This window comes from Lactuca sativa, chromosome 1 (genome assembly GCF_002870075.4).
Source record: "Lactuca sativa cultivar Salinas chromosome 1, Lsat_Salinas_v11, whole genome shotgun sequence".
NCBI lineage: Eukaryota > Viridiplantae > Streptophyta > Magnoliopsida > Asterales > Asteraceae > Lactuca > Lactuca sativa.
Window position 1 is genome coordinate 6651171 of NC_056623.2, and position 24905 is coordinate 6676075.

Sequence of the window (24905 nt, forward strand, 5' to 3'; positions counted from 1 at the left end):
AAGCCGATTAACTATTGAAAATTTAATAGGATAATTACTCATATTTTCAAACAATATATATTGTCAATAGTTTTACCATACACTTTTATTTGCATTATTCATAACATACATTGTCATGATTTTCACCATACAACTTCATTCGTGTGCAACATACACCTAATAGAAAACAATTCCGAGATTTAATTACCATATAGTGACATTTTCCACAAAAATAAAATTAGTTAGTTTTTGGAAACATAAAATTCCCAAAAATTTAAGAGTTGAGTGAAGAAGAAAAAAAATTACAATGTAAGTTTAAAACCCAACCCATTCCTTCAAAAAGCCTTTGCTCATGACATGAAAATCAAGAAAATAAAAACAATCAAAAATTCTCTTTAAATAATGATGCACTCTAATTATATTCCCTATCTCTTAAACACATTTAGTCGGTATAATCTATTCCATGAGAAGAAACAAACCAAGCTAACACAAGCTACAAGAATGACAATATAAAGAATAAATTATAGTTATTCTTGTAATGTTTTCTTGGATAAAGCATAAGTTAATAATTTAGCACGCCGCTCATTATAAGATGCTGTACAATGAATATCAAATTATTAATAACATAACATATGATTATTATAAGTTAAATGAGCCAAATAAGAAACTAATGAGATGCAATTAATTAATTAAGTAATTACAGAAGGGACTTACGCTCAGTAGGACGTGACATAAGAGGAACATGAGAAGAAACTTTCTTTTTCGTCTTACTTGTTATACTCACATCTGCACACATGAAAAAATATCACCATCTTCTATAGGAAGGAAGGAAGGAAGGACCAATAGATGATGAGATGAGGCAGACAAGGAAGGGCATTTATGTCTTTTGCATATAATATAACTCAAAATGTTATGTTAAGAGCACCAATACCATCTTGAATGGTTGAAAGATTAAGCAGAGCCTGATGGAAAATTGCAGCTTGGAGTTTGTATGTCTGGCATTCCTTCTCTAAATGCAACTGCAATGCTCGCCTGGAATCTGCTCTTAAAAGTCAAAATATAATTCAACAAATTTCAATGAAGGGATTTTATTTTATAAACTAAAAAAGTAGTACCTGAGGAGCACATAAAATTGAGACCTTCAAATTCACAAGATCGCAGAACTAATGGAATCTCTGGAGCCATTTTGTATTGAGGTTTCCTAGGCGTCTTTTTAACATCAAGCAAAGCATCCACAACCTAAACATATTTATATAATAATAATAATAAAAAAAAAAAAAATTAATGTCATTCCAACTTAAACAAAATTCAAATCAATAAAAGTTACGCACATCGGGTGATTCAAGACCTTGGCCAATCAAGAACAACACAGCAACCATGCAACGAACCTGGTGCCACAAGAAAGCACTGCCTTTGATTCTCATAAACCACAGCTCATCACTGTAACTCAAAAAGAATAAATAACAATAAACATTTTTTTTAATAATCTTTAATTTTGGATATGTGTTTGAATTCAAACCTTCCATTGCAATGACATATATCGAATGATGTTATACGACGCTTGTAATTATGCACATTCGCAGCATCCATCTTACAAAAATTCCTAAAATCATGTTCCCCAATCAGCCTTTTACATGAACTCTCCATTTCCTGATTTTTTTTTTTAGAAAAAAAAAACATTTCATTATTCCAGCAGCAAGACCAAGACATAAATTACATTTATAAGTTAGCATACCAATATGTTTAAATTTTCCCTCCAAAAGAAGTATCTGTATTCCCTACTCAGACAACTAAACCTGCAAACAACCAAGCCACAATGAATCAATCAACCTTTTACTTTTACAAATAAACTCATAAAAATTAAAAAGCTACTACTAAAAAATAGTAAATAGATATAGTTGATTAAAACTCAAAGATACAAATTTGGAAAACAAACCTTGCACTAAAATTATCAGGAGCAGGACACCAGCCCATCACTCGAATATCATTTGGGAGAGCTCCATTCAATATTCTTACATAATCCAGCTCTTCCTCTGAATACACAAAAAAAAAAAAAAAAAAAAAAAAAAAAGACTATAAGGTCTAAACTATTTAAATAATTTAGGGTTAAATAGCAACATACTTCTGAGTATATGTTAATTTTTTCCCATTAAAACATTCTACTTTGAAAAACCTACCCAAATACAAAAAAAAAAAAAACAATTTTCACTGATATAATTTGATATATATTTTCAAAGTACAATGTACTAATAAGAAAAATGCTGTGTAGAAATTTATCACAAAGAAATGTATCTGACCTTCTGGCCTTTTGTCTACAAATTCCTCAGAGGTATTGCCTCCATGTTCCTTAAGCTTTGACCTCAATAGTAAAGCAACAACCTAAACAATTATCATAATTGAAAAATTAAAACATGTGAATTTGTTTTCTTTCAGCTATAATATTTTCTTATAAATAAATTAAAAAATTGTTATCTACAATACCAAACACCAAAACCTAATTATGATAGCAGTCACATAATGCAGATCCAAATATAAGTAGGTTTTTTATTAGTGTTTGGATAATATGATTTTGATTTATTTTTATAAAAGAATAATTGAAGCATATGAAACTTACTTCTTTATTCAACTTACTTGCCCTACAGAAGAAACACCCTTGTCTGTTCTACCACATCTTGAATATTGCAAATCCTTCTTGTCACCAAGTACAAGTCTCGTCTTTTCAAGTGCTTTGAACAATTCAGACTCATGAAACAAATAATACAAAATCATATATGTCAAATAAGTTGCACATACTATTTTATCTAAATTCAAGTTAGGTTGATCATTTAGACTTCCAATTTAGGTTGGATCAACACAGGGGTATAATGGTCTTTCTGTTTTAGAGTGTAGTGGTTGTCATTTACATTTTTACTTGTACTTTCTCTCTCTACAGAGAACCTTACCCTAAACAGGGGAGATTGAATATAATTTCTCCTTTTCTCTACCCTAATCCTGTAATTTTTTGATCCAAACTGAATCAAAATCCACATTTAAATACTAACTAAAATACTAACAAGTACATTAAGTCAAAGATCCACAAACCTACCTCAACAGTTGGCTCCATCTGAGCTTCTGATGCAAAACCATAGAACCTGACATGTTAGACATGGCAAGTGTCAATACTCAATAACAACATACATAAAGGCAGCATATGGTAATTTTAGGCTTTGATATATGAGTACAATAACAAAGTCACTAACTAAATGTCTGTATAGTGTATATAACTGATTGTTTTTAACTTTTTAATACCCTTTGTCATATATATACATACAATTAACCTAAACGAATGATGTTACAGTTTTAGGGTGAAAATAAAATAGAGTTAAACACAATAAATATCATTGTATTTTCATTGATCAGTGTACGTTCATTTCTTCCTGTTACATCATTGTACTTTAAAAAACCTACCCAATTATACAAATATATTTTCACATTAATAAATGGCAGCACGTTGTGATTTCTTGCATTTAAAAAACATGTTATTTACAACCTTCTATGCAAGTCCTTATTACACATTGTAAACCAAAGTTCTTCCAAGGAGAATCATAGAGAAAACTGGTTAGATAAAAGCAACATTTTCATATACCTCTGACCGAAATACATAATTTTCAGAGCCACAAGTCTCTGTGAGTGATGATTCATGGAGTTGAAGCTATAACCTGTAGAAAGAGTACATTTCATGAACAAGACAGTAGTAGGTTATAGTACTGAAATGCCAGTAACAAAATGACTTCTCAAAAGTCAACAAAAGTCAATCTAGAGTATAACTAATACAAAACAAAGATAGACCTGACAATTTCTTCTTTGGTTTCCTTTTTCCATTCTCAACAGAGTTTCCTTGCTTCAACTTTTCCATTTTTTCAGCCAACATATTTTTGTCTGACAGATGAGAATCAAAATTCTCCTCCACCTGCACAAGGGTGAAAAAGGAACTTTCAATCTGCTGTTCTTACAAATACTTAGTAAGATGGATGGCATTGGCACACATGTGTAAATATTATATATAAGAAAGGGTGCAAAACGACAATGACACTTTATAAAGTCAAATGGTTATTAAAGGTCAAATTAAGTCGATTGGGTTATTAATTAACCACTTGATCTCACCTATAAATAGAACTCATGATGTACCCCTTGTTTGGTTGTATAAAGCAATAAACTGGAAATGAATTTTCTTACCATGTTTATCAGTTTATCTTTCTCAAACATCAATCTTTTACAATAATACCATTATGATTTACATATTTAGTTATCATATTATGTATTTTTGGTATTTCTAATATTTCGTTTTCTCAATTATTTTTTTATAATAGTCAATTAACATATACTACCTCTGTCCCAAATTAATTGTCCACATTTGACTTTTGAAGTATTTATTCTTCAACTTTGACTTTAAATATTTTTGTTTTTGATGTATAATATTTGATTGAAAATATATGAATGAATTGTATTTTAAATGTTTTTTCATTGTTATAAGTTTCATCAAAATTCAAATCATATATTGTTTATGGTCTCATTAAGTTTATCACCAAACTTTTCCAATGTCTCATTTATGTCTTTTGATGCCTTCATATAAAAGCTACCAACTTCAAGACTTTTGTTTCTTTTACGTTTACTGGAGACTAGCAGTTGGTCCTTGAGACATAGGAACATTCCCAAACCCTTCAACATCAATAGGTGAAGGTGAAGTTTTTTTTGTCTCTTCAGCAACATCTTCATCTCCAAGATCAATAGCCTGATTACCACTAGCTTTATCCTTACTGAAGATTATACAATGTTTGTTGCAATGCATACATGGTTTGTCGCGAACACAAGCAGCACCTTTATGAGTCTACATGAAAATTACAAAAATAAGTTGGATTTGTTTTCTTAAGGCTATACACTTTGAAAAATAGCAACGTATATTTTCGCTCTACCAACATGGAGAATGGAAATTCTGGAAATGCAAATCATTTTTTCCGCGTTTCTTCATTCTCGGTGTTAAACAAACAAGTGAAATGGAATGAATTACATTTCTCTCACTCCATTTCTCTGTGCCAAACGCACCCTAACATTAGAAATCACTTGGGGGTCGTTTGGGAGATCGATCACAAGTGAAATTCATGATGAAATTAAGAATTAATGGAGGGTTTCGGGTAGTTTTTTCCATACTTAAGATTATTGGTAAAAATGGGATTAATAGGATGATTAATGGATGGTTATAATGTTAAAACATTGTAATACTCGTTTATGAACAAGTATTGGTTCCCTAATCAAGAAAATGGGTAATTAGGATCATACTTATTGATGTTATGGAGGATATCACGAACTGGGGAAGAAGGTGATATGCTGGTGTTGCATAGCTTTACATTTGTAACATGGAAAGTCGTGTAGATTAAACTTGGTCATGGGGTGACGAACAGTAGAAGTAGGAAGGAGATATACTTGAATTCATTGTTCAAGAACTAGGTGAGTACATGTTATTTCTAAAACGGATCACACATCAAATGAATCATTTAACAAATGACCATACATTTCATAGATTGCATTCATATGTTTGCATGAGTTCCATTTGCTTGAGTCTTATGTTATATTTACAAGTTGTATCTTGATGGACATTGAAGAAATATGTATTGCATGTTGCATATGTAGAGAGCAACTGTGAGATAAAAACAATTCCCTGAAGCTCAACTAAATAAGAAATTCCTGAAAACACATTCCTAGTCCTACGCCTACCGTCACCAAGATTCTTATTCTCACTGCCTGAACTTAGATTAGAGATAAACTTGTTTTGAGTAACTTGAAAGATCCCAGAATTCCAAACTACCTTGTGCTTGTTTTATATTGTGCATACCCAAATCTATGCAAAAGCACTAGTTGTATTATAGTTACCATTCTTTAATATAAAAATAATACATTCATATCAATTTATGAACTCAAGGTTTTTTGCCAAGTAGCTTCACACTTTATACTGATGGAGTACTTGCAATTTATATGCTAGGAATCCTAAGATGTGTGTACTCATCTTTTACTTTGAGAAAAACCAGTTATGACAGTCACAACTTGTTACTTGTTTGCCATTGCAAAGAGCAAGCAAAACCTGACCATATTGTTTAAAATGCCTATACCAAATTAAATCCTTCAAACACCTTAAATTGAACTAAATTGCAATTAAAAAAAAATGAAAACTTGTTTCGCCTCCAGTGGCAAGGATTTTTCCCTTTTCGGTTGTCCTAAAAGAACCACGACTTGCAGATAGACCAAACAAACAAAAAGGAAATACAAAACGGTCGTAACGAAACCGAGGGCTAACCTTGTGGCAGATACAACTAGAAACAAGTGATGCTAATTTCGCATTCGCTGCTTCCAGTTCCTGGGGATGAATCAAAAAATTAAAAACGAATACAGGTAACAAAAAACAAAAATAATACATCGAAAAACTAAATCAATGTACCTTTACTCTGTTTTCACTAGAAGACAACTTAGATCTTAACTCTATGATGAGCTCACTTTGGTTCTCCATGGAATGGGAAGGATGCTCGGAGGCTCGTTTTCTCCCTATTTTCCTTCCCTCTCTTTTTGCAGCTCAAGTGTTTGACAAAATGCGAGAGCGAGACTTTAAATGAATAAATGGGTACTTGTAAGAGTTTCGCAATTCCAAATTCGATTTTAATTACATATTTGATCCTTTCACTTTGAAAAATTCCAATTAGCTTAAATTACATCTTTTCTCCTTTCACTTTTGAATTACAAAAGTTTTCTTTCTTCCCACAAATTTATTTTCCTTTTCATTTTATTCTTTGTTTTTTTTTTTCAGGATAGAAGTCGTATTTTTTAAAACTGTAAAAAATATAGTCATTTTGTTAATTACATGGTTTAAAATAGTTAGTTTTGTTAATATCTGTATAATAAATTTATAATACATGTGGTCACAATTAAATGCATCATATAAAAAACAAACGTATCCATATTACCGTAATTATGTTGATAAATATTGATAGATACTCACACATCGTAAAAGTCTCAACTCCTGAAATATGATTTTTCGAGTTTTATCGAATTATTGTTTTGCTGGTTAGGATTATTCAAATTGGAACTAGAAGATCTAATATGAGCACATAAAGCCTCCTTTGATCTAAATCATTCCCATTCAAGACCAAACTTATTCATTATGAATAAGATACTTAAGTGTTCTTGATTATTGTAAATTAATCATAAAAAAATATATTGTTCCATGTTTGAGTTTGGTCTTTGCTTCTGAATCGGTTTTAAAAACATCTCGTATATACGAGTATGTGTGTCACAACTAGTTGTTAGCTAGAAATTATAGTTTTTATTTATTTGAAATTATTCAGCAAAAATAATTGTAAGTTTTTGTAACATGTCAAATGAGAAAATATAAAAAACTAAAAACTTTAAAAAAAAAATCTTAAAAGCTACCGGAAGTAATTTTATAATTATGAATTTATTATTTACAATAAAACTTTAAAATAATCCTAAAGGAAAATTTTCCTTTGAATTCGAGTTTTTTCTACAAGAAATTAAAAGCTCCTAAAAAAACCTCTACAGCTCATTGCCGAACATATCCTTAATTCCACCAATATTCTATGTTACCAATCATTTTTAATTTTAGCAATTTAATTAAAAAACATAAATCAAATCAACTAAAGAACAGTTAAATTTGTTAAAGAAATGTGTTTGTTTCATATCAAATTCACCTTGCTCATACAGTTACCTACATAACATTTGGAATCCTTTATTCCCGGTTTTTCCAAAACTTTCTGTTCTCAACTAATACTACAAACGATTCAATCATCATCACTCGGATTCAAGAACGATGCCCATTCTCCAAAACTTTGTTGTTGAAACTAAACGATGAATCCAACCAGCCTTCCACTTTGGCCCTTTCCACAAGCGACCCAAATTGCTTCTTAGCATCGGGCACATCCAAACTCAAATCATCAAGCGATTCCGCCACTCTCCCAAATCCTTTGGTCATCTGAATCGGAGTTATCAATCCCGTGTTAAAACACTCCTCGAGCAACTTCCAAAGCCGATCATTCTTCTTCTCAATAATCGTCACCAACGACTTCTTCACAACCTCATGATGATAGAATGGCATCCCCAATTCCGATATACACCGACATGCTTCACGTTTATCCCCACCCGATTCAAACTCCTCCAAAAGCTTCCCGATCTGATCTTTCACATCCTCAATCGCCCACCCGTTCGTGTAACTCCCGCCACCTCCCCAACACCGCAAGATCCGCTCCCCGGAAAGCCGCGCGTTCAGAAGAGACCGCGCCATTTTCAACACCTTGTTTCCGACGGAATCCGGCCGTAACAAATCGCCGCCGATCTCCTCCAAATGTAGCGGCGCTAAAACATCGTCCACCACCGCACGGGCCAAAAACATGGCAAGATCCTCCACCACCACCGGAATGTCAAGGGCGATATCGTCCGCGGAATCAATCAACATCGTGAATCCGTTCACCACGTCATCCGCCGGAAAATATAAAGAAGACAACAAAACCGACGCCATTTCCTTTTCCCGTTTCTTCCGATCCATCGCCAACATAATCAACCGCTTCACGAAAACCGCTTTCAACTCCGGAAACGAAGAAAGGTTTTCAGATTCCAAACAACTATTTACCTCCAACACATCCCCCGTCAAAAAATACTCTTTAATTATCGATTGTGCTTTCGCTTTAAACGCCTTCACAATACTATCTTCCACCAATTTCTTTTCGGGATGAAACGATACCGCTTTTAAAGACGACGCGCACAACCACCCTTCAGAAGCCGCCTTCGAGATCAACGACTGTAAAAGTTCCTTCGCGTTTGGTATATCAAGCGACAAATCATCAACCGTGTCAATAATTCGCGTGAACCCTTTTGAAATTTGGCTTGAATTTATCAAACATTCTTCCGAAGCGGTTTTCAACAAATCTAGAAGCTTCCCCTCGGCTTTTTTCCGTTCCATCGCCATAATAATCGCGCGTTTCACAATCTCATGATGAAAAAACGGGACTTTCAAATCGTTAATACATCGGATTGCTTCTTTTTTGTCCCCACTCACCGCGTACTCAACCAACAAATTATCGATTTTCGCTTTCACATCCTCCACGGTTTTATTCCGACTGCCGCCCCACCGCCGCTCGATAATTTCCGCGTGAAGTGGGGCCGACAAATACCCTTTGTCAGCTCGTTTAATTACGTCTATGCCCTTGGACCCGCCCGGCAAAGCCTCCATTTCCTTTTTCAAGAATGCGGGCGGGAGTATGTCGTCTACGACTGCCCGGGCCACAAACAATGCGAGAACATCGACCGTGTCTGGAATATCAACGATCAGATCGTCTGCAGATTCTACAAGCTTCCGGAAACCTTTGTAGACTTGACGCGGATCGATGACATCAGCATAGAGAGAGGATAAAAGAACAGCCGCCATTTCTTTTTCTTTATCGTGTCGATCCATAGCCATGGAAATGAGTTTCTTTACAAAATAGTAGCTGTAACTTGGCATTTCAAGGTCTTTTAATTCATTTGCAGTTGAGATCACATCGTCAGTGGCAAAATATTCTTCCACAATAATTGCAGCCTTTTTCTTGTACCCCTCAAATCTCGGACACACTTTTTTAACACCTGTTTTATCCTTCTCCTGAAAAAGATTATTGAAAGTATGGTGCTATTATGGGTAAAGAAATGTAAGTATGTTGCTATTCTGGGTAAAAAAAGACGATAGACGTACCTCACTACTACTATAGTTTGGGTCGTTACTATCAACAAAGCGATTATCATCCATATCGAGTATTCCTCCCCATGTTCCCTTCCCGCCACAACCACCTGTCATTTTTGGAAGAAAGGAATCAATCAAAATTTATTTATAAAAAGGATGGAATTCAAAGGATTCCAAGCGTCAGTTTGGCAATCAAATATGAGATGGAATGGAATTGTTAATTCCAATTCCGCCGGGTTCCGTTAAACGTGGTACCTTTCTTGGGACGGCCATCAGTTCCAGAATGCGAATGGCGGTCGTTTTTCCTCGGGCTAATTCCTTTGACGGGGCTCCCTTTGGTTGGACTATCTTTTCCATGACGAATCTTTGGGGATCTTGGTGATTTTGGAGATGTGGAAATCCTCAATGAAGGATCCCCACTTTCTGAAGCAGTGTGAAGTTGTTCCTTATGCTCACTCGACTTGTACCCTTCACTCATATCCATTTCTATTTCTTAAATCATAATAAGGGAATCAAATTTTTTGGAAATGGCTGAAAATTGGAACCTCCCCTCAAGAATCTTCAGCCACACCTACACCGAGTTCCTGCAGAATAAAAACGTTTCGTCAGAGGGTTCACATATCCCTCTAAATCGTTCAAAAATCAAACCACAGATTGTTAAGCCAGTTAAATAAATGCAGATTTTGCACAAAAATAAATAAATAATAAAAGAATGTTGTAAATCACGATTTCCTATCAAAAATCAAGAATGAAACAAGACGCGATTCTGATTTTGATTTTTTGATCATTCATAGTAAAATATTTAGAGAACCAATAGAGGTGGTGATAGAACTGATTATAGACATAAATGTAAATTTATCTAACTATTTCTAACTTTTAATCAACTATTAATCTGGTTATCAGATTACGATTCATCAATTTGAAAACGCATACCCAAACACCGCTCTAATCGTTCAAAATTAAACGACAGATTGTTATGCCATTGAAAAAAAAAAATACAGGTTTGCACATAAAATATAAGAAAAGAATGTTATAAATCAAGATTCCCTATAAGAAAACAGAGAGGTATTCAAGCAAGCATCGAGATTACGATCGAAACAATAACTCCACTGAAATTCTTTCGAGTTATACAAGGGTGAACATCTTATCAATAACTACAGGTTTGTGTGAACTCTCAATTCGCCCAAAATAACTTTTGCATCAGCACTAGATGATTCAAGTCAAGAATCCGATTTTGAAACCACATACTACGATTAATCAAACCGAAGATAGAAAATCACATAAAAACCCATAAAAAAAACCAAGGTGTTGAGACCTGAATTACCTGCTTATCGACGATAATCGATCAGAAATTTCTTGAAATAGAACACGGGTGTGCAGATTATTTGTTAATACGACCGATTAACCCCTTAGAATCAGATAACTGATGTCAAAAACAGATCTCAACGAAATTTGTCCGCATAAAAGAGAAAAGAAATTGAGAGGGGAAGTTGGAGCGTAGGAAGAGATAAAGAAAAAGGTGAATTACATTTTCAAACAAGTAAGAGAAAATACCGGGCATTGGAAAGGGGAGAGAATTTGAGACACGAATTTTCCCCAAAGATTAAGGAAGGTAAAATTTGTGGCAAAATTTAGCTACTTTCCCCGACTAACAAGAAAATTATATTAAATATTGGATACTTTATATATCCGGTTAGGGCCGTAAACGAACTGAACGTTCGGCGAACCGTTTGTGAACTGTTCGACGGAAAGTTCGCTTATGTTCGTTTATTTAATAAATGAACGAATATGAACAAAAATTATCGTTCGTTTAGTTAAATGAACGAACATGAACAATGGTCTCGTTCGTTCATTTATGTTTGTGAACATTTGTTTATGATGTTCGTTTAGGTTAGTTCGTTTAAGTTTATTTATATGCATTTATATTCAATTTTTTTATTATATTGTTATATTATATGTTCGTTTATGTTTATATATGTTCAATTGTGTTTTTTATCTTTGTTCATTTATGTTTGTTCGTTTATGTTCGTTTAACATGTTCACGAACATAAATGAACGAACATGAACAAAGTAATTTATTAAACGAACGAACATTAACAAGAAAATCTCGTTCGTTTATTCGTTCGTGTTCGTTTGTTGTTTGGCTAACTTAAACGAACGAACATGAACAAGACCTTGTTCGTTCAAGGAATTTTCAGTTGAAATAAGAGGGAATATTCACTTGAATATCTTTAACCCTTGTAACCACTAACCATTGTGTACTCCTCTGTCCTCTGTTTAGATATTTTTTTAATAAGGTTTTAAGGAGTTATAGGTTATTTTTCTTCGCTCAACACATCCATATTGTATTCTTTTATCAGTCAACGATAGTTTTTGTCTCAAAGGGTTTTCTCCGGCAAGGTTTTTAACGAGGCAAATGTTTGATGTATTGTTTGAAGATATAAGAGGGAGAAGTACAAATGTGATTTAGTGTATATCTAAGCACCCAATAGGGAAGTGTTGTAGCTCACAGTATATATATATATATATATATATATATATATATATATATATATATATATATATATTAGCCGTCTACCCGCGCAAAGCGGCGGGCGGCGAATAATTTGATCTCTTTAGAGTTAAAACCATTTTGCGTTCACTTCGAGAAATGAATATTAAATGACATCTATTTTTCAAAAGCATTACCATACCATATTAAGGGGGTGTTTGGCTAAGCTTTTTTTAAAACAACTTATTAGGTTCCACATCACTATAAGTTAAAAAAGTGTTTGGATTAAAATAACTTATTCCGGTGGGAACCTCTAATACGTCATTTTTTCATAAGTTACCCTACACTTACTTATTAACTTATAAGCTAATAAACTAATAAGCAATAAGCTTTTTTTCCAAACACCCCTTAAATGGTTATTACTTCCATTTATACATACCCAAACCACTTGTACTGTTTATCGTCATCTTTTTTTTTCGTTTTCCTTAATTCCTTTATTAATTTAATGCCCTACTAAGTAAAATGCTAAAATATATAAATAATAGTTTATAAAAATAAACCTTTGGAATATCAGGTGTTGTGATTCAAAAGTCGATAAATAAGCCTTTAAGAAGGCCAAAATACTTAGGTGTCAACTTGTTCATTGTGATTTTAAACCATGTTTGGTCACAAATTAAAACATTTTCAACGATGGTATGTAATTCAGGGATTCATATTGATTTAGGTTCTCGAAACCTTAAAATATTGAACAAAATCTATATAGAACCTTATAATAAGGACAATAATCACCGTAATCAGGAAGTTCATGTGATGAAACTTGATATTATAAGGACCAATGATGAAAAAGGTTTCATTTTTAGACTAAACAAGATGAAAAATATACAAACTACCTTAATCATGTCAAATCTTGTGTTTAAGTGTTCTTTATTGCAAAAGTAAGATGCCAAAATATACAAACTAATGATAATACAATGCTCTAACTCGCCCTCTTGGTTGAGTTCTTTGAACCTACAAAGCCAACACATTAAAGAAACATAGTAAAAACCTTTTTAGGAACAAACATGATATAATAAAGCCTTCAACCAATATATTTATAAGATAAAAATACAAAAAGTTAAAAATGATGAAATCAATTACAAGTAAAGATTAAAATAAAAACCTGTTAAGAAAGAGCCATGTGCAGGAGGGATATTTGAATCAACATGTATTTTCTGATGGTTTCAAATTTTGAATTATCCGAAATTCAGGGAAGGAAATAGAATTTGTTGAGAAATATAATGATTCAAAACACATGTTAAAATTTAATATTATTTTATTGATGACTACTTGTACTATTAGCTTAATGATTTCAACATCTTAAAAAAATAATATTATTATATTCAATCTATTTTTAGAAATAGTGGGATTTCTTTTATAAGATAGTAAAGATATATATATATATATATATATATATATATATATATATATATATATATATATATATATATATATATATATAAAAGTTGCAAAAATGAAAAGAATCATTGAAAATGACACACGTGTAATTTAATAATAAAAATAATTGTTATATTATGTTAACTTAATAATATATATATATATATATATATATATATATATATATATATATATATATATATATATATATATATATATATATATATAAAAGGACCCCTTTTGTTCACCATTTTCTTTTTTAAACTAGCCCAATACGTCAATTTTATGTTAAATCAGTTTATTTCGAACCGGTGTGGGAGGAATCGAACCGGTTTGCAAAGGTTCACATAATTTTATTGAAGAATCGGTTTGAGACCAAACCAATTTAACCTTGAACCGGTGTTGACCATTTTGACTAGAAGCGAACTGGATCGAGAAGAAAGTCGATTTGTGTGTGTCTAGGTAATCGCCACTTACCTTTCGAATCTTCCTACCTAATAAAAGAGTAGCACATTTGCCACATGTCAATCAATTAGAGATTCACATTAATTAGTTGCCACTTGTCATTCTAAGGTTTTTACTCATTAATTAAATTTCCAATAATTCACTCATCCATTTTACACATATCAAAGACTTAAACAAAAAATTTATTTGTAATATCTATTGCCTAATTTATTAAATTATTAATTTTTTTTATCATTGCTCAATAATTACCTTATAATTTAATTAAAATTATTTTTACCTTTTTAATCCGTAGTGTCCACGGGTTATAAACTAGTACATACTAAAAAAAAAGTAACATTTGCATTTTTATGTTTTCAAATTAAGTATGTCTATTATTATATTCATTTATTCTAAAGTTATAAAGATAAGTTGCTATAACAAAATAATCAATATTAAAATAGTTTGATCTTTATTTAAAGAACGCAACATTTCTTGTTGCAAGTGGTTATTTGCCTTTAAATCCAATAGATAAAATTTCACGAATGGTAATAATGTTTTTTAATTTTTCTATAAGATATTTCTTATGAAACATTTTTTTATATGGATAATTCATTTGAAACAAACCTGACAAACTAATAGTCTCTTTCGACAAAATTTAGCACATCAACGGTCCTTATGTTGGATGTTCGTTTGACATTGTTAAAAAAATAAGGGTCGGAGCCATATAAAATTACCAATATATCATTAATTATTATTTTTTTTTTCAAAAAAAATGATATATTATTAAAGAAAAAAAGATAATTGGGGACAAACTTTCCCCACCCAACATCAACACATTCTCCTGAATATCGATCTAACAGATCACAACAATAATAAAGCAGGATAACAATCCAAAGGGTCGACTTTTGTGCCTTCGACCTTTGAGTATAGTGAGGAAAACTCACCTCACAATGTCGAACTGAACTGAAAACTGACTGCTTACTCACCGAAAATCCCGAACTATCACAATAAACGAACACTAATCAACCGTTGGAATATCAATCTTGGCTAAGAGCCCAAACATAGGGTAATAGTCCATTTTACCCATTCCCGAATTTGGCCCAAGGCCCAACTCGAAATCCTTGTAACACCTTAGCGAACTGATCATTTGCGAAGTGGGTACCTCGATCACCAATAAGATCTTTTGGGACGCCAAATCTTGAGAATAGATTTTTAAGAAAACGAACCACTACCCGAGCATCATTAGTAGGTAATGCTTGTGCGTCCGACCATTTAGAAACGTAGTCGATAGCCACTAATATATACTTATCCCTTCTTGACTTTGGAAAAAGGTCCCATGAAGTCAATTACCCAAACATCAAATATCTCACAAACTTGGATGTTATCTTGGGGCATCTCGTTTCGGGATGAAATGTTTCCCAATCTTTGACACGAATCACACTCTTTAACAAATTTAATAGCATCCTTGAAAATAGTGGGCCAGTAAAACCCGATATCAAAGACCTTTTTTCGTCGTGTATTGTGCTCCATGGTGTCCTCTAGTGGGCCCGGTATGGCAATGTTTCATGATTTCAAGACTTTCTTTCCCGAACACACATCTTCTTATTATTCCGTCGGTGCAACTTTGAAAGAGGTATGGCTCATCCCAAAAGTAATATTTGACTTCAGAAAATAGTTTCGTCTTTTGTTGACGTGTCAATTCTTTTAGAAGATAATCACTTGCTAAATAGTTAGCTATGTTTGCATACCAAGATACTTTTCCTGCTATAACCATACAATATTCCTCAAGAAAATCATCTCCAATCTTGTTTTCTTCTAATTCTTCCAAATTCGGGTTTTCAAGTCTTGATAAGTGATCGGCAGCCATGTTCTCCATTCCCTTTTATCTCTAATTTCAATTTCAAATTATTGTAAAAGCAATACCCAACGTACCAGTCTTGGTGTAGCATCTTGTTTAGCAAAAAGATACTTAAGGGCATAATGGTCGGTAAAAACAATTGTCTTGGACAAGACTAAATATGGGTGGAATTTATAAAAAGCATAAACCACCGTGAACAACTCTTTTTCTGTAGTAGTGTAGTTTTCTTGAGTCGGGTTTAAAGTTTTGCTTGCATAATAAATAAGGTGAAAATGGCTGTCAAGCCTTTTTCCCAAAACAACTCCCACTACATAATCACTAGCATCGCACGTCAGCTCAAAAGGAAGACTCCAATTCAGGGCCATCATAATAGGGGTACTAGTCAACTTTTCATTTAACAATTGAAAGGCTTCATAACATTCCTTAGAAAAAGTCAAACGACGCATCCTTTAAAAGAAGTTGAGTCAGTGGCCTTGTAATTTTCGAGAAATCCTTGATGAATCGGTGGTAAAATCTCACATGGCCTAGAAAGCTCCTCGCCCCTTTTACATTAGTCGGAGGCGGTAATTTAGCTATTGTGTCAACTTTCGCTTGATTCACCTCTATCCCCAATTTTGATACTTTGTGTCCCAACACAATTCCTTAATTTACCGTGAAGTGGCACTCTTCCCAATTTAGGACTAGGTTAGTCTTCTCACATCTTGCAAGCATTAGGTCTAAATTGGACAAACAATCTTCAAAAGAGGACCCAAAAACCGATAAGTCATCCATAAAAACCTCAATAAATTTCTTGATCATGTCATGAAAGATAGCCATCATGCACCTTTGGAAAGTAGTTGGTGCGTTTCATAACCTAAATGACATGCGTCTATATAGAAAAGTCCCACTTGGGCAAGTGAAAGTGGTATTTTCTTGGTCTTGAGGGTCAATTGGGATTTGAAAAATACCCCAAAAAACCATCTAGAAAACAATAGTAAAGATGACCGAATACGATAAATGGTGAAGGAAAGTGATCTTTGCATGTAACGTCATTAAGCTTTTGATAATCGATGCCAACGCGCCACCCGGTTACCGTTCTTGTTGGGATTAACTCAATGTCTTTGTTGGTAACCATCGTCATTCCTCATTTCTTTGGCACTACGTGTACCGGACTTACCCACTGGGTATCAGATATTGAATATATAATGCCAACGTCTAAAAGTTTTAACACTTCTTTTTTCACTACTTCTTTCATATTTGGGTTGAGCTTTCTTTGACATTGTACTATGGGCTTAACTCCTTCTTCTAGATTGGTCTTATGTGAACAATAGGCGGGACTAATGCCTTTGATGTCGGTTATCTTCCATGCTACGACGCTTTGTCTTTTCTTTAATACTTCAACTAAGCTTTCCTTTTCATGTTTGGTTAGATCAGATGCTATAATAACGGACTTTTGTTGTCCTTTTTCCAAAAACGCATACTCCAAATGTTTGGGCAGAATCTTCAACTCATTTTTTGGTTTTTCGTCAGTCACCACGACTTGGTCCTTCTTCCACATCGTGTTGTCGCAACTTTTAATATCAGATTGTGGAAAAAATGTTGACCACGACATGTTGCATGTGCCACATCGTGTTGCTTCTTCTGTCTCCTAATCCAATTCATTATACTCTCTTTCCTCTAATAGCTTCTCCAATTCTTGTATATCAAGCTCGGCATCAAAGTTACCTTCTCCTAGCACCATATAACCCTCAGTTTCTGTTTCTTTCCACACTCATAGCTCTTTTTCAAGTACATCATCAACAACATCAACTGAGAAAGTCATGTCATCATTTATTCTTGAATGTTGAATTGCTATGTTCACTCCAGAAGTGACTGCTTCTTCTCCAACTCGAAGAGTAAGTTTGGACTCTCTAATATCTACCAAGGCTCGAGTGGTGCTCAATAAGGGCCTTCCAAGGATGATTGGGAATTGTTCGTCTTCCTCCATATCTTAAACAATGAAATCTGCGGGAAAAACAAACTTGTCAACTTTTACTAGTAAATCTTCACATATACCTCTTGGAAAGGTCATGGTCTTGTTGGCTAAATGGATGACCATGCAGAACGATCTTGGTTCGGGGAGATCGAGCTTCTTAGAGAACGAGTAGGGCATCAAAATAACACTTGCTCCCGAATCGGCTAGCACATGACTAGTTGCTAGGTTCCCGAATTGGCATGGTAAAGTTATGCTTCCTGGATCACCCATCTTCTCTGGTAAAATTGTAACACCCAAAGTCAGGAAGGCCAAGAAAGGAAAGGAAACCCTAAGTTTAAGGGACGACTCGTCGAGTCCAAGGAGGAACTCAGCGAGTCCGAGCGGGATCCGGGTCAAGGAGTAAGTGACCGAATCTGCGAGTCTGCTAAGGAGACTCGGCGAGTCTGGTCTGAGCGAGGAAAACCCTAAATCCGGGACTTGGGGCCTATTTAAACGTCTCATTCTCTCCCCTAGGGTTCCTTTACTGCCTCTCTCACCCAGAACACCGAACCCTAAGCTCCATTGTTGCTCATTCAAGCTTCCAAGCCATTTTTGGGTGATTTGAAGGAAGAAGGAAGAGGGAAATCTTTGAAGCTTCAAGGTTTGGCCTTAGATCCAGAGTTTGTGGAACCTTTCTGAGTTATTGAAGGTACTAAGTCGTTTCCTTCATTTAGATATATTCTAGTTGTGAGTTTTGGGGCTTTCTAAGCCATGTTTAGATATTCATATGAGTTAGAAACCAGATCTGAGGTTGCTACTTCGGATCTAAACACATTCTGGCCTTGTGAAGCATAAAGTAACTGCCCTTGAGTTGATTATAGATCCTCCTTGCCTTAAACCCTAGTTCATGGTGTGTTTAGCCTAGATCTCCTTCTCTACACGTAAAGTTTGCAACTTTACATGAGGAATAGGCTTAGGAAGGGTAGATCTACATTTTGGAGTCCATGCATGACTCAAAAGCCCTCTGCATGTATGAAGATCTGAATGGACTCGGCGAGTCCTTTGAGTGGACTTGGCGAGTAGCATGAAGATTAGGAGGAACTCGACGAGTGGGATGAACAACTCGTCGAGTCGGATGAAGATTGCCTTGGACTCGGTGAGTCTGGTCTTGGACTCGGCGAGTCAGGACACGAAACCCCACACCCTTCGAGTTGAGACTCGAATCAGTGAGTCGAGTGGAGACTCGGTGAGTTGGACAGGTCAGGACTCGGAAATCGGTAGACTCGGCGAGTCATGGACTGACTCGGCGAGTCGAGTCGCGAATGGAAGGACTCTGAGCATATGAACTCGGCGAGTCAGTAGGTTGACTCGGCGAGTAGGGTTGACCTGGAAGGTTGACCATGACCAGGACTTTGACTTTGGTCAGAGTTGATTTAGTCGACTTTCAGGGGACAGTTAGACTAAGTGTTGCATTGTTATTGAAGCTCGGGGAGCTAGTGGAGCGGGAGTTCAGAGAGTTGTCGGGTAGCAACTAGAGAGGGTCATCAGCAAGATTAGCATGTGCAGGTGAGTTTCCCTTTGTGTGAATGGGTCTAAGGCCACAATGCCGACCCATGTAGTTATGAGTAAAAGACCCGAGGGTTAACCCTAGGCGCAGTATGCTAGTATGATATTCAGGACGAGGTCCAATGATAGCGGGCGGGTGCCCAAGGAATGGTTTATATGATAGTTTATACTTGTTGTCTGTGTGATACTTGTATGTGCCTGGTAGGGAGGTGAGTATGGGTGAGGTCCCGTATCTCACCAATAGCAAAGTGTGGATGGTGTTCCACATCTCATTAGCAGCATATCAGGGGCGAGGCCCAAGTTGGGGAAAGAGTGAGTGTGGGCTGAGCCCGTATCTCACTACCAGTAGGAGCATGGACGGGGTTCCATGACTCATTAGTAGCAGGACAAGGGCGAGGCCCAGGATAGGCTAGGCCTTAGGACAAGATCAGTTAGTATATGTTTAGCGTATGTGATGTGATATGTTTATGTGCTATTATATGTTAGCGGGCGAGGCCCAGTGACAGGCGAGGTCTAAGTGGAATAGATCTGTATCCGAGCGGGGCTCGAAGCCAGGCAAGGCCTGGAGCGGTGGGGTTGTTGTAGCGGGAGAGGCCCAGAATAGCGGGCGTGGCCCAGTATATGCAGTATGTGGTTATGCATGGTATGTGGTAGGGTGGGGAACTCACTAAGCTTTGTGCTTACGATTTTTAGTTTTGGTTTTAGGTACTTCCGGTAGCGGAGGGAAGAGTTCGGGGTCATCGCATGACACACACCATAGATTAGACAGTCTGGGAATGTTTTACTCTGATAATGAACATGTGTTTTGGAAATTAATGCTCTGATTATGTTTCGGATTGATGAATTTGCTTTAAGTAATGTTTTATTAAAAAAAAAATTTAGTCTGGAATTTTGGGACGTTACAAAAATGTTTAGCATTGCAGCAGATCAAGTCTCATTTAGCACCACGTTGGATAATCCTTCCATTTTCTTGCGGTTTGTTAAGAGGTCCTTGATAAATTTGGCATATTTTGGCATTTCGGCTAAGGCCTCAAGGAATGGAATGTTGATTTCAAGAGACTTTATATGATCTAAGAACTTTCGATAATATTTAGCATTCTTCTCTTGTATTGCTCTACTTGGAAAAGGCAGTGGTGGGTGGTATGGCTTAACGGGTTCAATAGTTTTCTTTTCAGACTTTTGCCACAATGTGTTAACTGTTTAGTTTCTTGCTTTTGATTTTCTTCTCAAATTTCTTGCTCCTCATCCGGGTTGCTTTTGTCGATGGGTGTCAACGGAGTAATTATTTTCCTGCTTCTTGTTGTTACAACTTCGATTTGGGCTCCTCTCGGATTTTGTTTGGTATTTCCTTGAAGTCCCCCCGGTGATCTTTCATTTATTTGCTTAGCTAGTTGCCCAAGTTTTTTTTCAATGTTCAAGATGGAAGCTTGCTGATTTCTTAGTAGATTTTGTTGCTCCCTCATCATAGTTTGTTGTTCTCCAATTGTTGCTTCTGTTTCTACGTGCCTTTCTTCCTTGGCTTTCTTGTACTCATCATAAGGTAACCACTTCTTCTTGGGCTTTCTCCGGTCTTCATCAAATCGATCACAACTCGAGTAGAAAGCTTGGACGTTTCAGTTTCCATTCTCATCAAGATCACAATCTTTTGTTAAATGTAGTCAGTTACAGTTTTCACACCCAACTCTCATTGCATGTACTTTTCGATCCATATTAGTCATCCTCCTATCCATGTTTTGCAACATTGCCAAAACCGTCGATATGTCTTCTGAAGCAGCATTAGAAGATCCCCTTATTATATCATTTTGTGGGTTATGGTATTCTCTAGAATGTTTACAAAATTCTTCAATGAGCCCCTTGATTTCCGCATGATTTTTCTTGGTTAAGGGACCTTGAGAGTCAATGAGTAGCCTTGTTGTGGGAATTCACCCCATCATAAAAGATAGAAACTTCTTGTTGCACATTTAGGTCGTTTTGAGGGCCATTTTGAAGTAGATCCTTGTAGCATTCCCATGATTCATACAACGACTCCCCCATTTGTTGTTCAAAGTTAGAAATGCCCTTTTTTTTTAACTTAGCTACCTTGGATGGTGGGCAAAACTGTTCCAAGAACCCTTCACACATTTGTGCCCATGTAGTTATCGCTCCCGGTGGTAGTGCCTTCAGCCAATCCTTGGCAGGTCCTTTGAAAGTGACAGAAATCATCCTCAACAACACCATTTCTCGTGAAACATTTGGAATGTTAAAGTAGTCAGCGATGTCGTTCGCTTCATCAAGATGCTTGTAAGCATCTTCATGTTCCTTTCCGGAGAAAGGAATATCTTTTATTGCAGCGAGAATGTGCCCCTTGAGTTCAAATGTGGGAGTGGCAGGTATGGTGGGTTGCACAAGGTTTGGTTCGGTGTCATCACAAATTCTCTTTTTGTACGTCTCCATGGAAATGTCAGGAATGTCCGCCATGGTGTTGTCGAGTCCTCTTTCTTGATTGCTACTTCTTTCTAATTCGTTATCGCTTTCTTCCTGTTTGATTCGTAAGTGCCTTCGTCTTTTGTTGAATTTTTGGATTCTCCCGCTTGCTTTCCCTCCTTCTTAAAAAATGATTTGAGGCTCTTGAAGGTGTGACTTCTTAGGTGTGTTTGAATCTTTCTCGGGTTTGTTCGTGTTTTTACGAAAAGCGGACTCTGGGTCTTCAAGTGGTGGAATTAAAGGTGTGTTGGATCCTCTGGTCATAAACCTCTACAAAGAAACAACTATAACGCGTAAAAAGAACAAACACAAAAATAAAGGTTTACTGTTACGACACCATGACGTGGTGATAAGTACCACGACGTGGTGAGTAAAAAATAAGAAAGACCTATAACGACAAACTAAAATCAATTAAACATGAAATTTCCTAATAAAATAGCAGATTTAAAGTAACTATAACCGATTTGTTCTCCAGCAACGGTGCCAAAAACTTGATGCGAAAATTAATAAGCACTAGTTAATCCTACTAACGTGACTAATTATTTCCTAAGGCGGTGTACCTTGTTGAAGATAGTATATCACACTAGACAGGTATCGAACACAAGGAACGGTGTTTTAGCTAATTTTTATCTACTACTAATTAATTACTAATAACATGGAAAAAATATTTTTCTCTAGTTTTGCAAGACTAGAAACTTGATTTACCAAATTAACTAATTAAGGTAACACTAAAACTAAGCAAGGAACACAAAGGTTAATTAACCAAGGTAATTAAGATACTTTCGTTTAGCTTCAGATTTATTTGTTATTATGGTTGATTCGTGGAAGTGCAATGGATTATAGTTTAATTGGTTACCGATTCATATAATGACCAAATTCGCGTTCACTCCTTTAATCCTTTAGCAAACAAGCTCATTCATACAGTGATCAGGCGGACAAATTAACTAGTTTACTAGTGTTCGGTTCGAGTTGATTATACTTATAATTAATTGATCAAATTAGTCGTTTGAATCAATTTTATATGTTACTTGTCGTCATATATTAGCTCCTACACTTTTTTACCTACTTTCCTACTTAACCCTAGGTTTCGTTCAAAACTCTAGTCCTACAATTTTGGTGGTCACAAGATTATAAGATTCAAATCTAACTAAGAAAGATGGTCATTCAAACTTAATTAAATTCAACAATAAGTAAAGAGAAGTAGTTATCAAAAGTATGTGAGGTTCTTTAATAAGTTAGATCAACAAATAACCAATATAAACTAAATCCTATCCATAAATCAACTCATAATTTAGCAAATAATCCTAGGCTAAACGAAAGTCATGAGGTTTAGCTCATGATTTCAGCAAGTAAAGAGATAAAAACGAAATTCAATAGCATAGTCATGATTAAACTAAAGAGAAAATCGTAATAAGAAGTATTATTGCTTTGATGTCTTCAATTCCCAAGCTTCAATTGGTATCTTCACTTCCAAGTCTTAGTTCTGCACCTTAGTCTTCGAAATTTGTCAGAAACTTCAGCCAAAAAGTTTTTCATTCGTAGAAGAATGAGTTTTATTTATACTTTTCCTGAAATTAGAGGACCACAACGTTGTCTTCGTGTTTATCCCATGTTCCACAAGTCTTCGAAATCAATCGGGAATCTTCAAGTCACCACGTCATGTTAGGACCACCACGACGTGTTGAGTGTATCTTTTTTCTTCATTTTAAACATTGGTTCAAAAGCCTAGCTTCTGTCATCCAGCTTCTAGCTTCCTTTTTGCTCCAAGCTTATCGTTTATCCGTACAACACAATTCATAACAAATTAAGTACCTTTTGTTCTATTAAGGGTATAAAAGTCATTAAAAGTGTAACATCCAAAAATTTACGCCAAATTTAAACTTTTTCAATCATAAATAAAACCAAATAGTGTTTGTTTACAAAATGTTTTCAAATCATTATTCATCAGAGTGTCCCAATAAATAGATCAAAAGGATGAGGAGCAGTACGGTCACGCCTTCGCGTTGCCATGATCTTCTGAAGTACCTGAAACAATAAACTGAAAACTGTAAGCCCGAGGGCTTAGTGAGCTACCCCCAAAATACCAATACCATCATGATAATACCATATCAGTAACCGACAATCAATAACATGCATACTGGGCCAACGGCCTGACTGGACCGCCCTACAGGGCCTACAGTCTATCTGATCCTATCCCGAGCCTTCGGCATGACTGGACCGCCACGTGGGCCTACAGTCTCCCCGGACCGCTCATAGGGTATGTTGGCCTTCAATACAATGTAGGACCGCCTCAACCCAACCAACAAGCAAATTACCATGTGTGCATAACTATCATGTACTGGCATATACAAACATCAAACATATCTATCTCACTGATCATCAGTCATAGAAATCTCTCGTAACTAGAGCACCGACCTAGCATGTCACTAACATACCAATCCCTACGGATCATAAGAGCATACTATACTGTCTATCCTGATTTTGATTTAACAGATCATAACCACATGTAGCACACCATATCAATAACAACTTAAGGGTCGGCCTTGGTGTCGTAGACCCTGCTGATATAGTGAGGATAACTCACCTTGCAGATGTCGACTCGGTAGATGAACTCCAACTCTCGGATCACTGTCAAAAACTCCACCACCTATTACCGCAATATAATCATACCCATAAGTTCCCAACCTTTCAAGGTACCCCATAAGACAACTAATCAACCCCTAGTCAAAATCAAAGTCATCAATCAAGGTCAACAATCCATGTTAACTCTAACTCGCCGAGTACCCTCGACTACTCGCTGAGTTCCTTGAAGTGCTTGTCCACTCACCGAGTCACCGGAGTGACTCGTCGAGTTCCTTTGGTTTACGATCGAACTCTAAGGCCATTCGTCGAGTTTCCTTCTTGTAACTCGACGATTACACATGCATACATAAATTGGGGAAACCTCAACCGACTCGCCGAGTTGTTTATACAACTCGTCGAGTTC

General features: G+C 35.6%; 2 protein-coding genes and 1 non-coding gene across 6 annotated transcripts; 1 reads left to right on the forward strand and 2 right to left on the reverse strand.

Moving 5' to 3' along the window:
- On the reverse strand, positions 1-6620 carry LOC111875980 (uncharacterized). 4 transcript variants are annotated; one of them, XM_052768386.1, is made up of 16 exons: positions 6449-6527; positions 6308-6367; positions 4626-4846; positions 3808-3928; positions 3605-3677; positions 3065-3110; positions 2611-2721; positions 2277-2358; positions 1916-2012; positions 1715-1775; positions 1499-1629; positions 1311-1419; positions 1095-1218; positions 911-1018; positions 694-765; positions 369-574 (listed from the first exon to the last, which is right to left on the reverse strand). In XM_052768386.1, exons 4-16 carry the CDS (start codon positions 3887-3889, stop codon positions 507-509), a joined length of 1164 nt encoding a protein of 387 aa, XP_052624346.1. In that variant the 5' UTR covers positions 3890-3928; positions 4626-4846; positions 6308-6367; positions 6449-6527; the 3' UTR covers positions 369-506. The 4 variants fall into 4 exon arrangements, with proteins under 4 accessions (XP_052624344.1, XP_052624346.1, XP_052624345.1 ...); XM_052768384.1 differs by lacking the exons at positions 369-574; positions 4626-4846 and adding an exon at positions 1-156 and having other exon boundaries at positions 6449-6620; XM_052768385.1 differs by lacking the exon at positions 4626-4846 and having other exon boundaries at positions 1368-1419; positions 6449-6618.
- A 1054-nt stretch (positions 6621-7674) lies between these two features.
- Positions 7675-11323, reverse strand: LOC111875979 (MA3 DOMAIN-CONTAINING TRANSLATION REGULATORY FACTOR 2). The gene is made up of 4 exons (XM_023872494.2): positions 11055-11323; positions 9986-10314; positions 9743-9837; positions 7675-9652 (listed from the first exon to the last, which is right to left on the reverse strand). The coding sequence occupies exons 2-4, from the start codon at positions 10212-10214 to the stop codon at positions 7823-7825; spliced, it is 2154 nt and encodes a 717-aa protein (XP_023728262.1). The 5' UTR covers positions 10215-10314; positions 11055-11323; the 3' UTR covers positions 7675-7822.
- A 10096-nt stretch (positions 11324-21419) lies between these two features.
- LOC111876007 (small nucleolar RNA R71) lies at positions 21420-21529 on the forward strand. Its single transcript, XR_002844878.1, has one exon. It is a non-coding gene; the product is annotated as a small nucleolar RNA R71 (small nucleolar RNA).
- Positions 21530-24905: the final 3376 nt, after the last annotated feature.

Coding starts and splice junctions, on each gene's coding strand:
- LOC111875980 (XM_052768379.1), bottom strand. CDS start 6,517: ATGGAGAACCAAAGTGAGCTCATCATAGAGTTAAGATCTAAGTTGTCT. Junction 2,359..2,610: donor GTGTTTCTTCTGTAGGGCAA/GTAAGTTGAATA, acceptor ATAATTGTTTAG/GTTGTTGCTTTACTATTGAG. Junction 575..693: donor TATGTCACGTCCTACTGAGC/GTAAGTCCCTTC, acceptor TTCATTGTACAG/CATCTTATAATGAGCGGCGT.
- LOC111875979 (XM_023872494.2), bottom strand. CDS start 10,214: ATGGATATGAGTGAAGGGTACAAGTCGAGTGAGCATAAGGAACAACTT. Junction 9,838..9,985: donor TGATGGCCGTCCCAAGAAAG/GTACCACGTTTA, acceptor CAAAAATGACAG/GTGGTTGTGGCGGGAAGGGA. Junction 9,653..9,742: donor CAAACTATAGTAGTAGTGAG/GTACGTCTATCG, acceptor AATCTTTTTCAG/GAGAAGGATAAAACAGGTGT.